Genomic DNA, 18,142 nt, shown 5'->3' with positions numbered 1-18,142 from the left:
CCAAACCTAATAAATACTTCGGTACATTGGGGTATGTTACACCCACAGCCTGCTGAAATAGCTTCCATCTTCTCATGCAATGACCAAAGCCACGTTTGACCTTGACTTGATGTGTGTGTTGCATGTGCACGTTAATACATTTCTGAGTGTTAACTTGTCACATAATGTGGCCTGCTCAGTTCTCATAGAGGTCTCACTGTAATGAGGCTAAAGGTAGAAAATTAGATGGCTTTTAATTAACAGACTAAGTCTGCTAAATGGTTTCACACATGTCAGCTTAAATCCTCTGCAAAATAAACATTCCCCCCTTCATGGGAACGCCCTGCTGCATGAAGCCCTCTCAGCTGCACTGGGAGCATTTTCTGGAAAACCGATCGCTGGGAAAAGGGAGCTGTGCTTAACTCCGCACAGTCTTGTTTCAGCATTTGGCGAATCGTATGGATTTGCTTTGGTTTCTTTGTTTCACAGAATTTTTTTGTCCCAAAACATAATGGTGATACTGATATGGAGAACTTGTGTTGACATTACATTATTCATCCAGCAAGATTAGGACAAAAATGTGTTCCCTTTATCCCTGTAAAACTAAAAACACTCTAAATACCTCTCAATTTCCTCTTAATGACTGCATGCATGGTAAGATATACTGCACTCATTTCAGATCCGCACATACCAATTTGGACACATGACCTGCAGTCTTATATCCAGACACATGCACACACCTACAAATACAAAGTCCTGGCCTCAGATCTTTAAATTCGGTCATAGGACTGGGCAATATGGAACACAATTAAAGTAAAATAAAGATTTTCATATCAGTCAATATTGATAACTATCACAAAATGTCACATTATTGTTTCTTTTATGTTTAAAGACTGATTTTTGCTCCTGAGTGAAGGTTGTGATTTTACATTTTGTGTTAATCATTTATGTGTTTTACCTCCTCTCTGCGCTTACACTATGCACAACCGTTATATCACTATATATCGGACTTTGTTATAGGATCAAGCTGCTGTTGTGTGTTGCCCGTGTTGCCATTGCTATTATTATTGTTTTGGTTTTATTGCCCAGCCCTAGCTTGTCATCATTTCCAAAAATACATTAAAAATGAGTGTCTTCGACACTGAAATTAAATATATTTCAGACAGTCAAAGTCATTCATTTATTTTATCAGCCTATCCAACTTCTCCTGTCAATTAAAATCTCCAAGTCTAGCTAGCAGGGTTTTTAATTCCTATTTTTAGTTAGAGAGGTTGGATATTAAGTAGAATACTCTGGTATTCTGTGTAAATAACATTTCTGTGTAAATTACATATCTGTGTAAATTACATTTCTTCAAAAGAATAATTGCCATATATAGAGTAAATAATTTTAGGTAAAAAGCACAATACAACAAAAGTAACATGTACTGTAGATGTATAAGTTAAAAGATAGAAATTTAAACACATTTGAAAAGAAATGTTATACTTAAAAGTAAAGGTCCACCACTTGTTTGCTAACCTATCTTCATACCCAGATTATTTTGCCATTGAGAGCTGAGTCTTTGAGACCTGACTTGCTCTGAGTAATGAGATGCCACAACTCGGACTTAACTCACTTTTGTAATCGTTATGTTCTCTGTTATTCCTTCCTCCTGACAACACTCCTCATCATCAAAAAATGACTCCCACTAACTCGGCTTTCCGACCACAGCTGGCTACACTGGATACGACAGATCACTTCGCAGCGTGTCCTTAGTTCATATGACTGTGCTAATGTTAGCTGGTGGGAGTGCATCAGTGAATCATGGGAAATGTTGTTTGAGAGAGCAGTTTTAGAGCAGTGAGGAGGCTTTATGTGTATTCTGATGGACTACAACTACCATACACATGAGGATCTTCGTTTGTGCCCAGGCTGATAGAGACTCACTCAGATGAATGACTGTAAAGTTCTTTAACATGGTTGTCTTTTACCATGCTTTGAATTGCTTCAAATTTAACATAGTGTCCAATATTTTTATATTTTATTTTCTATAAACATGAATTTCTAAATTAAGTGACTTAAATCTCTACCTTGGTTCAGTAGAGAAGTGACACTGTATTTTAATTGAACGTCGGTGTTGGTAATTTATTGTGTCGCAGACGTGGAGTTTGATGGTTTTAAAAGATTGAAAGATTCCCTGGACAAACGGTTTAATTGTGATCTATATCTGTTACTGCCATGCTTCACACTGAGTCATCCAGGCATACACCATTATAGAAACCCCTTCATGCTACAGTGGTATCTGCTTTCTCCCAGGGCCAAAAATAAGTGTTCGGGCGGGGATTGTTATGTAGACTTGTCACATGGATATATGCATGCACGCTCGCACACAATGCGTAGTGAGTTTCCTGGGTGTTGTCAGTATGGAACCTGTTAGATACCCTCTGTTTTAACAAATTGATAATTCAGACCCTTGTTCAGTGCTGGGAGGCAGCTTGTTGTGAGATATGAGCAGGAATAATTAAGGTCAAGACTGAATAATATACAGGAACAGTAAAGGACACCCACTTTTTTGCACCCTTATTCTCAGGTAAATTATTTTTCAGTCGAGAGCTGCATGACTGAGCCTTCTCTAAGCGATGATATGTCCCAACTTACTCACACTTTTATTTTCAGTAATGTGTGATCAGTTGATCGCTCTTTGTTCTTGTCTGAGACTGTGTGTGCGGTCTGTGTTTATCTGCCCCAAATCAACTGGCATTAGCTATTAGCAGGCTAGCGACATACTCATTAACCATGTGTGTTGAATGAGTATGCACATGTCTGTGTGTGTGTGTTTGTGTGTGTGTGTGTGTGTGTGTGTGTGTGCGTGTGTGTGTGTGTGTGTGTGTGTGTGTGTGTGTGTGTGTGTGACAGCCTAGTCTCTGGCTGATCTCAGAGATCATCTTATTTCCCACCAGTCAGTCTCTTTTTTCCTTTTACGTTGATTCTTAAAACCCCAGGAGAGATGTCCAAACCTCAGATTACACCATAAAATGCTTGTTGTGTAAACTCCAGCCACAGAGCTTTTTTTAAACTTACACTTACATGTAGCACTGATGGTTAAATGCACTTATTCGAAGTTGCTTTGGATAAAAGCTAAATTATATGTAATGTAATGTGATTTCAAGGTTAAAACAAATTAGCCAAATTACTTTTTTATGAACAAATGAATGTGTATAATCTATCTATCCTTACTATGATTTACTTGATGATGTTAGGTTGTTAAAAATCTCAAATCAAAGCAAGTAGCTTCACAGGTTTTATGGTTTATACTGCTTTTATTCTGGATGTAGACATGTTTTCTGTTATATTGTTTCAGCCGTCAGAAGAAAGTAAAACTAAGATTATCCAGCTGATTCTTAAAATACAGTCTTGATTCCCATTCACAATATTACCCCCTCTACCAAATGACTAAATGACCTAAAGAGTCTCTTCCTTTTGAGTTTACGATTAAGGATTAGTGATGTGCTACCACTCATTGCTGTTCTCCCCCCTTTCACTGATTTACTATCGAACAGCCCTGCCTTTTGGCTCACAGATTTGAAACCCCAGACTATTTCAAAATGTGAATAATCCAACGCTGTGTTCCAGTGGCTGGAGACTGGACTCCTCCAATGATTCAGCAGCTAAATTAATATAGACACCCACCGAGTGACTGATGGCATTCCCAGAACCCCAGTGCATCCCGCCATTGGCCAGACTATGCGAGGGTGCGTGTGTCTGTGGGTGTATGTTTGTGTGTGACTTTAGAGGTGATAATCAACAGTGGCCGGTGGGACTCTCGTGTCCCTGTTGTTGTGCCGTGTGGAGCTGTCCCGTGCTGGGTCTCCCAGTTGGTCTCTTTCAACTCACCCCCCCTCGTGCCGTCCCCTGAGCCCACCTCTCTTTTATTCCCTCTTTAACTTCCCTCAGTCAGCCTCCTGTTTCCCTTTGAAGAGACTCTGCTTTGATTTGACACTGGACAGCTAAGGGGAAGTGAAGAAAAGTCTTGGGAGTGTATATGGCGTAGTGGACAGGGACAGAGATCTGGAGCGGAGAGGCTGAAGGGGCTTTGCTGGCTTTGTTGCTGTCGATCAGGAGTAGCTTTGTGGAAGAGCCCCTGCTGAAGTGCTCACCAGCCGCTCTCTTCCTGCCTGCTGGCCTTTCTGTCATCTGTCCATGTAGTGAGGGGAGAGAGAACCAGAGCAGGCTAGAGAAAGTTGCCTCATCAGGATTTGCTGTCTTGGGATCGTGGTAGTTATTTTTGAGGGGGGTGTTTTTTGGGGGTCGGGGTGTGAAGGCTGCAGGTGGTGCTAGGGAGTTTGTTTTGCCATGCAGCAATCTTGGGATCGGACGAGTAGCACTGACAGTCTCAAGAAAGGCCATACAAAAATGCTGGGAAAAGGACAAAGTGGCGGATATCCACCTGAGACATCGGGTGAACTCTTGCAGAGGTAAGAGGAAATTATGTCCAACACCGAATCAGAAGTCGTGTACATTGCTGTGCACAGGGCAGGGCAGGCACATGTCTGCTCACATGGCTGTATGAAAAATGCATTTGTTCCACAGGGATTTGAGTGATGCCATTGATGAATACACACATTTCTAGAGTAGCTGTGCTGGTCGGGAGTATTAATGGACAATGAATTACATCTGCACTGGAATGTCCACCTGCACGAAATGTCCCACACTCTGTCTGGTCTGAATTTGATGTCTTTATCAACAACAAAGTATTTGGATTCTTCCCTTGAAGCACTGGACTATTTATGCAGCACTGTGGAGTTGAACATACTGGTAAACATCTCTATTGTTAAAGTAAAAAAAATGTCATGTGAAAGAGAAGTAAATCAAGTGTGTAAAACTTTTTAAATGTCTTACTTTTAACGAAAAAATAAGATGTATTTAAAAGCACACTCAGCATATAAGGCTTCAAAACTGGCCAAAAACTTTTTTATATTTAATATTAATAATTTTACTGCCTGTTGCGATGTCATCTCACATTTAGCATATTTGACTATAGGGGTATGAATGGTATTTGGAGTAATGAACATAAATTGATTTGTTATTATTTGTTGTTTGAACTTTGTTAAACACTGGCAAATATACTACATATAATGGTTTCCATTATGTCCGATATAAGACCGCTTAATTCATGTTGGACAAAATGCATGCTGTAAAGTCATTAGGCCTCTTGCTGTGAAAACACGTCAAAGCCCCATGTTAAGTGTGTCAACGCTTTTACATGGTGTGAGTTTTTAAAATACTTTATACTCAAAACCTTTCATATCCCATATTTTAGCTATAATCCAAAAGCAAAAAGTGCCATAAATGCTAATGCAAAATCAGAGCTCTATATTGTATTTTGCAAATGTAAGCAATATTACTTTTTTCTGAAGAGTTTATTTTTGATGAGGACTGATTCATTTTTATTTAGACATTAGCAAAGAGCAATGTGAACATGCATGCAATTTGTAGTATGTCAGATTGTGTGTATTTAAGACAGGACTTGCTGTCCTGATGCGTCGTGAACTGTGTACTTTAAGGTAAAAGTACTGAGTAACGATTTGTCATAGACACAGAGAAGATAATGAATAAGATCACAAAGTGATTGTATATTTTCTGTATGTTGTGTTAGTGGCATGTTCAATTTGATTTGCTGAATAACAAAGTAAAAGTCCCAACATGGATTTAAACCTGCTGCTTTATTTAGATCATGAATAACTTATGGACGCTCTGCTTTGTCAGCAGGATTTTCCGAAAAATATTGTATCAGCTAATCAGATTTCTTCCGTTAGATATTTTTGTCCGTTCACACACAACCGCTAAAGGCCAAATACACAAGTGTGTAAAATTAGGCCATTATAACTGTACTGTTACTGCTACTTATAATTTACAGTTACACTCTAGTTTATTCATTGGCTTTAGTATTGTAGATTTACAATATAGTAAATCCAGTCAGTTTTTTAAATATAGTTCAGTATCATTAATAACTGATTTGTCACATTTTAACAATCTCTACAGAAACAACAGTCTCTAGATTTGATAAAGGTTGATGTATAAACTAATTGATTACAAACATATTCATGCAAGTCATCAGAACATTTATTTATCCTGCAGTGGAGTAGCTTATATATGTTCGTTTCTTTTTACCTGGTAATTAAGTGAAGTTTCTTTTTGTCTCCCAATTAGGCTCAGACTTTCTCTGTATAATGACAGAAATTAGAGAAATGTTGAGGTGAATCAAAACAAAAAAGAAAATTAGAGATAAAATCATAAAAAATATTTATCAAATACATTTTCAGTGCGTTCTTTGTGATCACAGGAGCTTTCTCAACACCTGTCAAGGTATTTTCGTTCATTTGCATTCTGTTACAGGATAATGTTGGGTCTTAATTTATTTTGTTCTGCTCTTACGGGAAAGCATCATAAAACCTGTTCTTTGTTTTCATTCTCTGAAGATGCCATCTGGTGTCCGTTGTATTCATTTCTGAATGTGTCTAATCGCATAAAGGAAGTGATTTGCGAGTACAATGCAGAATACAAGACATAAAGCGTTAAGAATGTGTTACATCAGGTTATCTATACATATCTAGAAACTGTTTTTTAAATCCGATTTTTAAATACCACAGTACTCACCTCGAGTGTAATTAGTATTAGTATAATGCAGATAATCTAAAAAAATCTGGTGTGAATTATCTAAAAAACTAAACAAAAAAACAAATAGGGTAAAAGGCTAAAATGATCTGTTAAGACTTTTTATATAGTTATTGTGGGTTTGGTGCATTATGCATTCTTGTCGATGTGGCTGTTAAGTAAACGTACCACTGTGTAAATCTGTGAAAAAATAAACACTGGTAGCTGTTAAAATAACATAATATTATTGATCTTGTGAATGTAGCGGCTTATATTGGACCCAGGCGAGCAAGACGAGACCAAGACATGTGGTATGATGACTAATGCGACCCAAGGACCCAGGTGGTCCGAGTTGTGGATTGACAATCCTGCTTTTCTTTTGGTCCAGTGATGAGTACTTCAACAGATTCGTGGTCAGGGAGATTAGTTAAGCATGGCTAACATGTTTTGCCTAATCATTTTCACATTAGGGTTCATACTTTCCCTTGTTTTCCTGCTTTACGTCTTAGTGCTCGTCCCCACCTGCTGGCTCTATATCACTATGTCATAGGGGGGAAAGTTGTCTCAGCAGACCAAAGTCCCTCTAGCCCCTCATCAGTACACTAACTTGTGGAAATGTCAAAGGAATGGTAGATCCCACCCAATTGTAGTTTTGGGCCAATAATTCTATCCTTATTTGTGCGTACCTGTTTCTTCTCTTCTTGAACTGTGGTGTCGGAAAGCTGCAGCTTCGTTTATTGACTTAACCTAAAGGCACCAAATGTTGTTATATTGCCTTTATGACACCCAGTGTAATAAAAAGCTGCCTTCTGCTGTAAATCTGTGAAGTTGTAAAGCTTTCCTTTTGTAAAACTAGGTGTAAAAATGAAATAACACTTGTGTTATGGTCATATCACAAAAACAACGGAAAGAGGCCACATTGATCTCTCTGTCTGCCCCTCTATCTCTGTCTGTCTGAGTATGTGGTTAAGTATTTATAAATATTGGAACGTATCCCCATAGGTAACTCAATTTGACTGGCAAGGTGAGAGTTTCAGACCTCTCCCATTAGAAAGAGCTAATTTGACGGACTTCACATGGCTCTGGCCACATGCTTGTCTGGACTTAGATGTGACGACTGATTAGTGAGCAGGCTTTACAGCTCTGTGACAGTAGGGGTCTTCTTTGAAACCTGTGGCATTTGTTTGAACAAGGCTGAGCAAAATAAATGCCATGAGTATTTAATTGTGTTATTTCAGAGAGGGATGTTGATGTTTTTTTTTCTTTCACTCAACAGCTCAAAAGTTTATCCCAAGCGGTTGCATGAAAAGGAAAGGAATCGTATAAACAACACTCAGCGTGGCTGCCATTTTTAAAACACCATTAGGGGGACTTTGTGGTATTAACATGAAATCCTCACTGCCCCAGGGACGAGATGTTATCTCTTCTCCAGCAGCAGCCAGTATCAGCACAGCTACGAGTGGCAGTGGACTGGTTGTGTCCAGGCCTCACTCATAGGTGTCCCCCATTTGCTTTCAGCCATTGTGTTTTTATTTTGTGTCACCCCCTGTTGTCTTACAACTATCTCCCTCCCCCACCCACACCTTAAGCATGTGTTCATTGCTGTGTTGACACGTGGCAGCAACTGCGGCTAATCTTGATGTTAAACGGCTGACAGTTGCATAGCACCAGACAGGCACCTCTGAGGCCTCATAGTTGCCATGGCCATTTTGGCGTCCCCCATGACAGAGACATAAGTCAAGTTCATGGTGCATCCTGTAATCAGATCATTAAATCAGCATAATGCTGATGTATAAAACATAAACAAGTGAACTTGTCTAGCTTGTGGGGGTACATAAACCTCAATATCACTGTACTATGACTCAATGTGATTCAGTGTAACAGCTAAAGATTAACTTCACATTTATGTGGAATAATTAGGGCGACTTCTAGTTCTTGTTCCTCTAAGGTTTGAATGCACTTATTGTCAATAAGACAAAAGCTCAAATCAATGTAATATAAAAACAATGTAATGTAAAGCTTAGTTAACTATATTAGCCATTTTGATTCATGACGCCCAAAATTGTATTTGCACAATACGCCATTCGATTTATGGTTGATTGAACAATATTTTATTCTGATACCAACTTTGTGATTAAATAAACATGGCGGATAGTCTTTTTTTTTAAGCTCTTCAAAAGTTCTGTTAATTCAAAACATCATGGACACAATGATTATTTAAAAAAATTCAAACATATTCTCAAAACATAGAGCCTACAGTCTTTTAAACATGTTCATAAAAACACTATTACATCCTGGATTCAAGCTGCTAAAATACAAGTATTGAAATGTTTCCTACTGCAGCTTCCATCGTTTTCCTGATCTACTGTATTATTGCATACGTCATAAAACTGTTTTTAGTCAGTTTTGTATTTGACTTCCATTTGACTGTTTTGCTGGATATTGTTCAACCTAGTGATGATTTTATCAGTAAACATAAACAACTGTGCTGCAGATATTTGTCTGGTTCTCATCCTGCACCACAGAGTCTTTTGGTGCATAAGGGTTCGCATGGCGTTGAGTTGGTCGACTTAACGAGTCTTAATATCTGGAACAATGACAGTGGACAGAGTTAAGGAGGCTTATATGTCTTTATACACTGCTCTACATTGAAAGATAGCAGAGACAATATTGTTGAAAGATTCCCCTCTGTGTTTGTCGACAGTGATATTTGCAGATAACTTTGACAAGCTGTTGCATTGTCCTCAGTACCTTCACTGTCATTGACGCTTAAATATATGAGCCGGCAGTATTTGTAAGCTTGGTGTGAACAACAATCTAAATTTGAAGGGAGGATAATGCAGTGCCGTGCAGGCTGCAACACTTGTTAATAAATGATACAAACGTCCAAGTGTGACATTTTCTCAATAATAGTAAATATCTTAAATTCTCCATGTGTGCGCATAGCATAGCGTCTGTGAAGTTAGTCAGTTATTTCTTTACAGAATTAATTTTTAAATAAAAAATAAAACTGCATCTTGTACCTATTTTTCTGACCCATGTTATGTGTGAGGACCGATCAATTCCCTCATGCAAGGCTCCTGAGACCAGATGTCATTCCTGTAGAAAGACTGATGGACAGAAATGGGACAGAATCTGTAGTTGCTGTATTATTGAAAACAGATTGAATTTACTTAGATGATATTGTGATCATATTCTTATAATGTAACGTCATAAATTTTTCTAACCGTTCTCTCCCATGAACAGATAAATACTTGAACATTTGCCAATGATAGACCACTTCACTATTTGTTACACACACCGAGCTTCATGTTTTGATAAAGATATCTCTGCTGTTGGGTGAGAAGGCAGGGACACTCTGCTGTAGCTCAGACTAAGCTCTGCTTTGGGTTGTTTTGTGTTGTTTGTTCATCAAACAGCTCTCGTCAATGACAGGTACATCACATAGCTATAATGTAACACTTCTTCTATTCTGCATGGATAATATATAATTTCCTGTGACAGTAATGAAAAGGGGATGCAAGGTTTTTCCGTGATGTTCTGTAATCGTAGCTCAGTTATCCCATTATTGGGCACAAACGCCATTTTCTTTCTTTTCGTTTGTAGAAGAATTTTTTTTAAACACTGTATGTAAATCTTGTTTTTCCACCTTCAATCAGAAAAAAAGGCAGATTTGTCAGTGAGAGAGTAGTTTAACTATTTTAATGGAATAAAACAGGTTGTGTTAAATATTCCCTTTTGAGTTTATAGCTTTCTTTGGTTGATCAGGTACTGTGAAGTATCAGGTAGTGTCGGTAGGCTCGGGTGTGTGGGCACTTTGAAATCACTATAATTAATCCCCTCATTTGGTCTCATGAGTCACAAGTGAGTCAGATCCTGTTTTGAGATCTTGTCTCTACTTTCACTGCTGAGCTATTTTCCTCTGACAAGGACACGTAGGAGGCCTCTGCTTCTCATTGTTGATTAGACATCTATATGTGATATATCTCTATAAGAGATGGAGAGAATAGCTTATGTTACAGACTGCTTGCTTTTGACAGTCCAGTCCAGGGTGACGAAGCTCCTAGAGACATTGTTTTCACACAGTAAAGGATCCATGTGGACAGTAAACTTTATGTTATAACTATAACTATGAAAACTTTCATTTAGAATATTGTTAACAACATAAACAAATTAAAAGGAACATTTTTCATGTGGGATACATTAACACTGTGCAGTTTAATAGCTCTAACTGAAATCTGGGGATAATTAAAAATAATCAGCTGTTGCTGTTAATGTTTCAGCATGGACGACAAGGCAGTTGATGAACTGTTCAGATTTTACCACTCTATACTTGACAGATTGTTTCCATGAAGATAGTATTTTCAAACGAACATATTACAATGTTTAAGAAAGTTACTTGACCCGCCCTGTTTATCGAATCTGCTCTGAATGTTAATGTGCTTTTCTTTCGGTCCCTGATCCTCCACAAAGTTTCACGAAAATCAGTTCTGCTGCTTTTTACGTCATCCTGCTAAAAGACAGAAAACATAACCTCCTTGGTATCGTATGTCAGAATCGAACTCGTGCTATTTTCCTGATTAATAGATACAAATCTCTGCTTTCATATCAGCCTGCTTTAAAGACACAGCAATGAATTAGGATACAGAACTTAATGCATGTTGCCCTGCAGGCTAAACAGTAGGAGAGTGGGGTGTTTAGTTCAGACATAAAGCCACCTCCTGTCGTAAGATCCTCGCAGTCACACTGCTTTGCTCTGTTAGGCCGGCACCGACAGCTGAAGCCAGGGGAGGCTGCAACACGTGTGCTCACCCCAAAGGCATCCTGCTTTCGTCCACATGGTGAGAAGGCCGGAATACAAGAAATCAAATGTACTCTGTCACAAACAGGTGCAGCACACACGCACACAGGGTCAGTAAAAGATAGTGTGCTAACAAACCAATTAAAGGAATGGATTTGTCTTCATGCTATTTATCTATTTCTGTCCATTATATATTTTTCATTTAAAAACATAAACTTTTGATAGACACCATGGCGTTTAGACACATTCTTACTTGCCTGTCCACCACCCTGAGATTTTCTTTGTATGGCGGCTCAGGGGAGACATTTGACACATTCATATAATTATTTTTGATACATTTATTTAAACAAATAACCAAAAAAACTAATTTGCCATTTTCAAATGATCAAAAATACATTTCAGTAGCCTTTCTAAAGCTTTATTTGGCCTTAACAATTCAAAATTCACTAAACATGTCGATTTTAATTGGGCAGCTCTAGCAAATATGACTAGACACATCATTTATTTGTTTTTCTTTATTTTGATGCATCTATTTTTGTATCTGTTAGTGATGCATATACATGTGTACCTGTGTATGAGTGTGTGTCTGTGGAATGCTAGAGCAGGCAACACATAAACTAATCGGGGCACGAAGTATTGTTGACAGTGAATTTATGTAACTGCATGGTGATAATTTAGTACAATCCCGTCTTGTCTTGGAGAAGGCAGGGAATGTATAGAGAGGAATGTGCGCAGGCAGACTGAAACATGGACACACAGTGTCAGCAGATATTGTCTCTCCTATGTGAAGGGGTGAATTTAACTTTGTACTTTGATTGTAAGATAGTTGTTTGCATAAATCAAACAAGCTGAACTGGTTGTGATTATTGAATTAGGGCTTGAATTCTATCACTGTCAGGGTGTAGATGAGCGAGTGCCCTCCTGTCTCATCAGCAGGGGTCAGGCTATGTATAGGTCCCTAATAGCAGAGATGCCAAGCTCACTCTCTGAGCCCAGAGAGAGAGAGAGAGAGAGAGAGAGAGATAGAGAGAGAACACCATGGCAGGCAGTAGGGAGGTGAGGGGTGATAATTACCTTCCTATAATTATTCATAATCATCAGATAAATGATCTGTGAGTGAAATGTGATTCACCCACCCTGACGTCAGTAGGCAGAGTCACAGTGTCTGATTGTGTTTGCTAACCGCTGCAGAGCAGGGAGATATTTCTGTGTTTGTCTTTTCACTAAGCCTTTAATTATACTCCCATAGGAGAGTAAGTCAGCTGGTCCCGGATTTAGCTGAATTAAATGGCTAATATGATGTCAAGCCTTCTCATAACTCTTATTATGTGATGTAACTTGGTGGCAATTTAGGGCCAAGGCTGTGTCTCCTCCCAATCCCCACCTCACATATAATATTGACGGATGCCTTGCAACACACCTAATGTGCCATCCGGGTAAACAGTCATGATTCCACTGGGACGTACAGACTATTTACTGAGCATTCACTGGTTGTTTTGAGCATCGTCACTCTCTAAGACTTTCTCCCACTTTTCATTCTGTTATTAATCTTGTTTGTTTAATTTTTTGAGCTTTTATGGTTCATGAGTATGAGTGAAATTGAAGTTGACCCTTGTAGTATGGTCCTCCCACAAGCTTAATAAGTTTGTCCACAGAATATGTCAACTTTTTAATATTATGTTTTATTCGTTAAGGTTGCCAGAACATATTTTCTTTGGAGTAGCTCTATCAACAATAAGATCAACTATCAAATCATTGTAAAAATAAAACAAATTAAAACTGTCCTAATGTGTTATCTAAATTAATTTGGCCCAGTTCAACGTAATTCATCCAAGTGTGATACTCACACAAATGTTGTAAGCACACGTTCTTTTAAGTATAACAGCTTATGCTTTCACCCTGAAGAGTTTACTTTGGAAGAAATGTAAGTTACCTCCGCTAATGAGGCAATGTTTTCACCTGTAGATCCAGTGAATTAAAATGTGGTTTCATAAGGGGACTGGGGGACCTTGGAGGAAGCATGCGCTCTACTGAGTGCCATTCTAGTTGCTATGGCTGATTTACTGTGAGCACGCATGTTGGCTCGCACGGTTTGTGCTACCTTTGGCATATATCCTCATAGTTTACCTTTGTGTATCCTGCAAACACAATGTTAAGAGAGCAGCACAGTAGAGTTTGGCATCTCTTTCATCGTGGGCTCAATTTTTTTAGTAGGAAATAGCAGGAAGTAGGACTGTCAGTGGACAGTGTAGCTAGCTAGCGGATTAGGAACGCACATGCAAACACACACATACACACACACACACACACACTTCCCTATTAAGTTTTATTACTATCACCAAAATATTCTCTGTAATAATATAAGGATGTTTTATTGATGCCAGGCCTTGTATGATTATTCAGTGTTAATGTTTTACATGTCTTATGTGTATGAAGTACTTAGGCCTTACGACACAGACTTGTTTGTTTTTGGGTATGTAAAACAATATGTAAGTTCTAAAATGAGCTTTTACATGTATCGCCTTACCTTGTCATACAGATCCAGATTTATGGGTCTAAGGTCAGCAGTTTCTTACGAGGACATAGATGTGCTATTACATCAAAGAAGGTCCTCTTCCAACATCGGTCCTACTTAGTCTAATTAACTGTCTTAGTGTTTTCACAGTGTTTATTATGCATTTATTACTGGAGACCAATCAACAATGTTCACACTCGTATATGTATTTGACTTTGCAATGAGTGACGGCTTAAAGACGCTGTGATTTGTGATGCTATTAAGATAGTCATGTAATGTGCTTGGCTCATGTTGCAGTTTGAACCGTTCCTATTGGTTATCTCACTTCTGAGTTGCCGGGCTGAGGCAGCAGGTATAAACCCTGGCACATTCAGAGCAGATGCTTTCTGAAGAGGCACCAGGTGCACAGTGTATCGATTATCAGATATGACATATCCCCACGTCAAACAGTCACCCAGCCATCCCCACCTCCATTTACCAGCAGGTGAACTGGGAATAAAACTTAGTCAGAGTATGGGGTTAATAGATACATTTACAGCTCAACTAACGCATAATAATGTCTGATATCTACGGTGGAGCATTGTGTATTTATTGTGTGACCAGTCTTTGTCAACAAGAGAAGGAGGTGAACAGATCCGCTGAGGTGTGGAGTTGTTGACAGTCAGGTTGTTGTTTCCTGTGTCAAGATACAAAAAAGAGAGATTGTTTGTTCATGACTCTTTCTATGTATTACACACCTTCCAGTCAGAAAATATTAGGACATTGATAAAAGTTTCATTCAAATGACCTTATTTTAGCACAGTCCAACAGGACAAAAATCTGAAAAATATAAATACAAAGACAATGGAATAATTTTTGGACCAAAAGCCCAAGAGAAGAACAACAACGAGGATGTAGCACAGAGCTTGTTGAGCATCACAAATATGTGACGTCATGCAGTCTTTGGCTTTAAAGGATTTGTGGCCATGTATTGAATATTATATATAATTAATTTGATTTTGTTTATGTTAACTTGGGTTGGGGATGCGACTACAGTGTAGTTTTGACATCACTGGAGCCAGTGTCTGTGCAGAAGGGATTGTGAGTGTGTATTGAGTCAGTCACACGAGTCAGTCTCAGCTGTCAAACATGATGTTCCATCATCAAATAATTATCAATTAATTAAAAACAATGTAATATAAAAAAATAACATGGTCATTAGCACACTCGCCTCACAGCAGGAAGTTTTCCTCTTTGGGTTTTCTGTATGGAGTTTGCATGTTTCCCTCCTGTCAGCGTGGGTTTTCTCTAAGTATTTCCTCCCACACATCCAAATTGGGGTTAGAGATAATTGGAGACTCCAAAGCTACTGTAGGTGTGAATGTGAGTGTGAATGGTTGTTTGTCTGTGTCATGGCCCTGTTTATGACAGCTGTGATTGGCTACAGCTCCCAGGATAAGCGGTATATTACATTACATATCATTTAGTTGACACTTTTATACAAAGCGTTCTCCAATAATTGCATTCAACCATGAGGGTCTGAAACCCAAACCATCAAGAATCATTTGAATACATAAGGAATTGATGGGATGGGTAGTTTGTTTCATGTCCCAACCACTAACATGGGTTTATTACCTAAACTGCAGCCAGCCACCTCTTTCCTTTGGATGAACTGTCATCTCATATTTATAAACAGTCCGTGGTTTTACCTCAGAGTGAGGCTGTATTTCAATTCCACTGTGCTGGTGTACAAAATCAGCACAACATTACAATTTGTGTTGTCACTACTTTTTTCCCCAACTACACTGTCTGCCTCATCTGGAGTCACAAGTAAAACCAGCTGCTGTATCTAATTATTTTGTTTCTACTTACTTGTGATTAGTTTAGTGCTGTTTCATGCACGACTATTTGAGCTTATCTTATCATGTTGTGTCAGGGTGTATTCAGCTCTCCCTCTGAAAATAGGTGCAGACTTCTATGATAGATTATATTATCTACAGTGTCTGTCAGTAGTTGTGGTGAGAGGAGAGTTTAATGAAGGAAGTAATGTCTCCTGGGTGCTGCATGTAGTGAAAGGTCTGCAATAAAGGAACTCTATTTTAAAGAAACACTGCAGATACAGTTACACATCAGCCTAGCCTCACTTCCCTTCAGCTATTTCACACTTTAGCCACAGATCCTACACCAGCGGGATCCCACAGAACTTTAGAACACATTTACATTCAGGGATTAGCTTCAAATGGGCTGAGTGGGATGGCAATCGGAAAAGAGACTCTCAAGAGAAAACATTGCCACCAGTGAGAAGTCTGTCACCAAGCCCACTCTGTATTATCTTTCCTGTAATCAAAACCCACGTCACTTTGCCAAACTCTGTGCACCATAATAGTAAATGATGATTTAATGGCAGTCATTTATGAATACGGTTTCCATAAACTGAGGTGATCCCACTGTGCCCCCCCCTCCCCTGTAGCAGCATCATAGCATATTTGTGTGCGTTGAATGTTTCATCGGATGTTTTTACATCAGAGAATTATTCTGTGTTTTTGTGAGAAAGTGGGATAAGGAAATAAGAGAACGTGTTTATGTTCTGTGAGGTTGATATAGATTTACATGTAGCCGGTCAGTAATCAGAGATGTCCATGTGGCTTTTTCACATTTTAAACTAAAGCTGTTGTTTTTCTAAATTACCTTGAGCAATATGGGAATGCAATTTGAAAACTTTTATTCTTTTTGTTCGACTGTGACGGCTCGGTGAGCAGACAGGCTCTGCTGTTGTCGTGGATTATGATGATGATTATTTTGGGTGCAGTGGTGAGTCATGAATAGGTCTGTGGGTCTGGAGTGAGTCACTGCACTTTCTGTCGGCACAAACCTTATGCAACACTAAAACAGTTAAAACTGTTGGAATAAGACAGTCAGATGATCAGACATCATCAGTGTGTTGATGTAACAACAAGTTTGAGGCTCAAAATAAATGAGATTTTGTTTCTCAGTCTTTACGTGGGGTTGTGATTATTATTTAAATGTTTTGCACTCTTAAACTTTGTTTTTTCAGTTATCAAACATAAGGTTAATGACTAAAGACTCATCCTCTTCATTTTATTGTAACACTTGACTCATTGATGTTATGTAACTCTCTCTGTCTCTTTCAGTCTATTACACTTGATTCTTTTTTCAATATTATCTCTGAATTTCCCATCCCACGTGTACATGATTTGTTAGCACATATATATCTCGCCCACACCGGGTCAGATGACTGCCCAGAGGTGTGATCACACCTGCTCATTGGTCTAGCTTCTCAGAAAGGTTTGCAGAGTGTTGTTGTTCGGGTTCGTTTTTCATCTCTCTTGATGGTAGATTTTGGCAGAGGATCTAGTCAAAACAAATCCGATTCCAGTTCGTCTGACTTTCAGTAAGCACGATGGACTCGTCCTCTCTGGTGTTCATACCAGAGAGGACAGATGTATCATCAACCAGTCATGTGGCAAGAAACTGGCAAGTTCAACAAATTGTGTTGCTGGGTGATAAACCTGATCGTTTCCTAAAATGTTTACCTTTGCTAATTAACAATAATAATAAAATAGAAATAAATTGTTCCAGTTGGGACATGACCCAAAAATAGCCCATTATATTTTGGTGCAGATCCAGGAATTGGTTTGCCAGTGGCTGGAAGCATTATGTTTTCGGTCCATATGTTGGTCCGTCCATCCATTCGTCCCACTCTTGTGAACATGATATCTCAAGAATGCGGTGAGAGATTTGGTACAAACACTCAGTTGGGCTAATGGATGAACTGATTCGAATTGGTGGTCAAAGGTGAAAAGTCCAGGTCACTATGACTACGAGATGCCGCCTCAGGGCGGCATCTCAACTTTTCACTTTCTTAGACATAGTGATAAAGGGTATTAGCCTTGGTGCATGTATGGACGCTCCGAAAGGCCTTCTAGCCTTTGATATTTTCATTTAGTGTTGACATGATTGTAAACAGTTTTTACTTTGGCTCCACCTGGAAGAAGAGTTCAATGAGATTTTACGTCTATGTCCGAAAGGAAATTTTGCATTTAGCATTATATCATGTTGCTGGCTCCAGTATAGATACAATGTTATATCAACCTCTATTCCTGGCTTCGGCAATTAGCCTCTCCGTTACAGCTATCATCGAGAGGCGGGGAGGAATGAAGAGATCTTTGTGTGTATCTGTCTCATGGGGGGAAACTGCTAAAGTAGTTCGCTGG

General features: G+C 38.8%; 1 protein-coding gene across 1 annotated transcript in view; it reads left to right on the top strand.

The window, feature by feature from the left end:
• The first annotated feature begins 4,311 nt into the window (after window positions 1-4,311).
• The window catches only part of rbm20 (RNA binding motif protein 20), a 45,468-nt gene continuing 31,637 nt past the window's right edge, over window positions 4,312-18,142 (top strand). Inside the window, exon 1 of the mRNA XM_061066943.1 lies at window positions 4,312-4,433. Within this exon, the coding sequence (XP_060922926.1) occupies window positions 4,312-4,433 (122 nt within the window). The remainder of the gene's footprint in view (window positions 4,434-18,142) is intronic.

The sequence above is a fragment of the Limanda limanda genome, chromosome 2 (assembly GCF_963576545.1).
Source record: "Limanda limanda chromosome 2, fLimLim1.1, whole genome shotgun sequence".
In the NCBI taxonomy this organism is placed as follows: domain Eukaryota; kingdom Metazoa; phylum Chordata; class Actinopteri; order Pleuronectiformes; family Pleuronectidae; genus Limanda; species Limanda limanda.
Note: the sequence above shows the minus strand (reverse complement) of the source record. Positions and strands in the feature narration are given on the sequence as shown.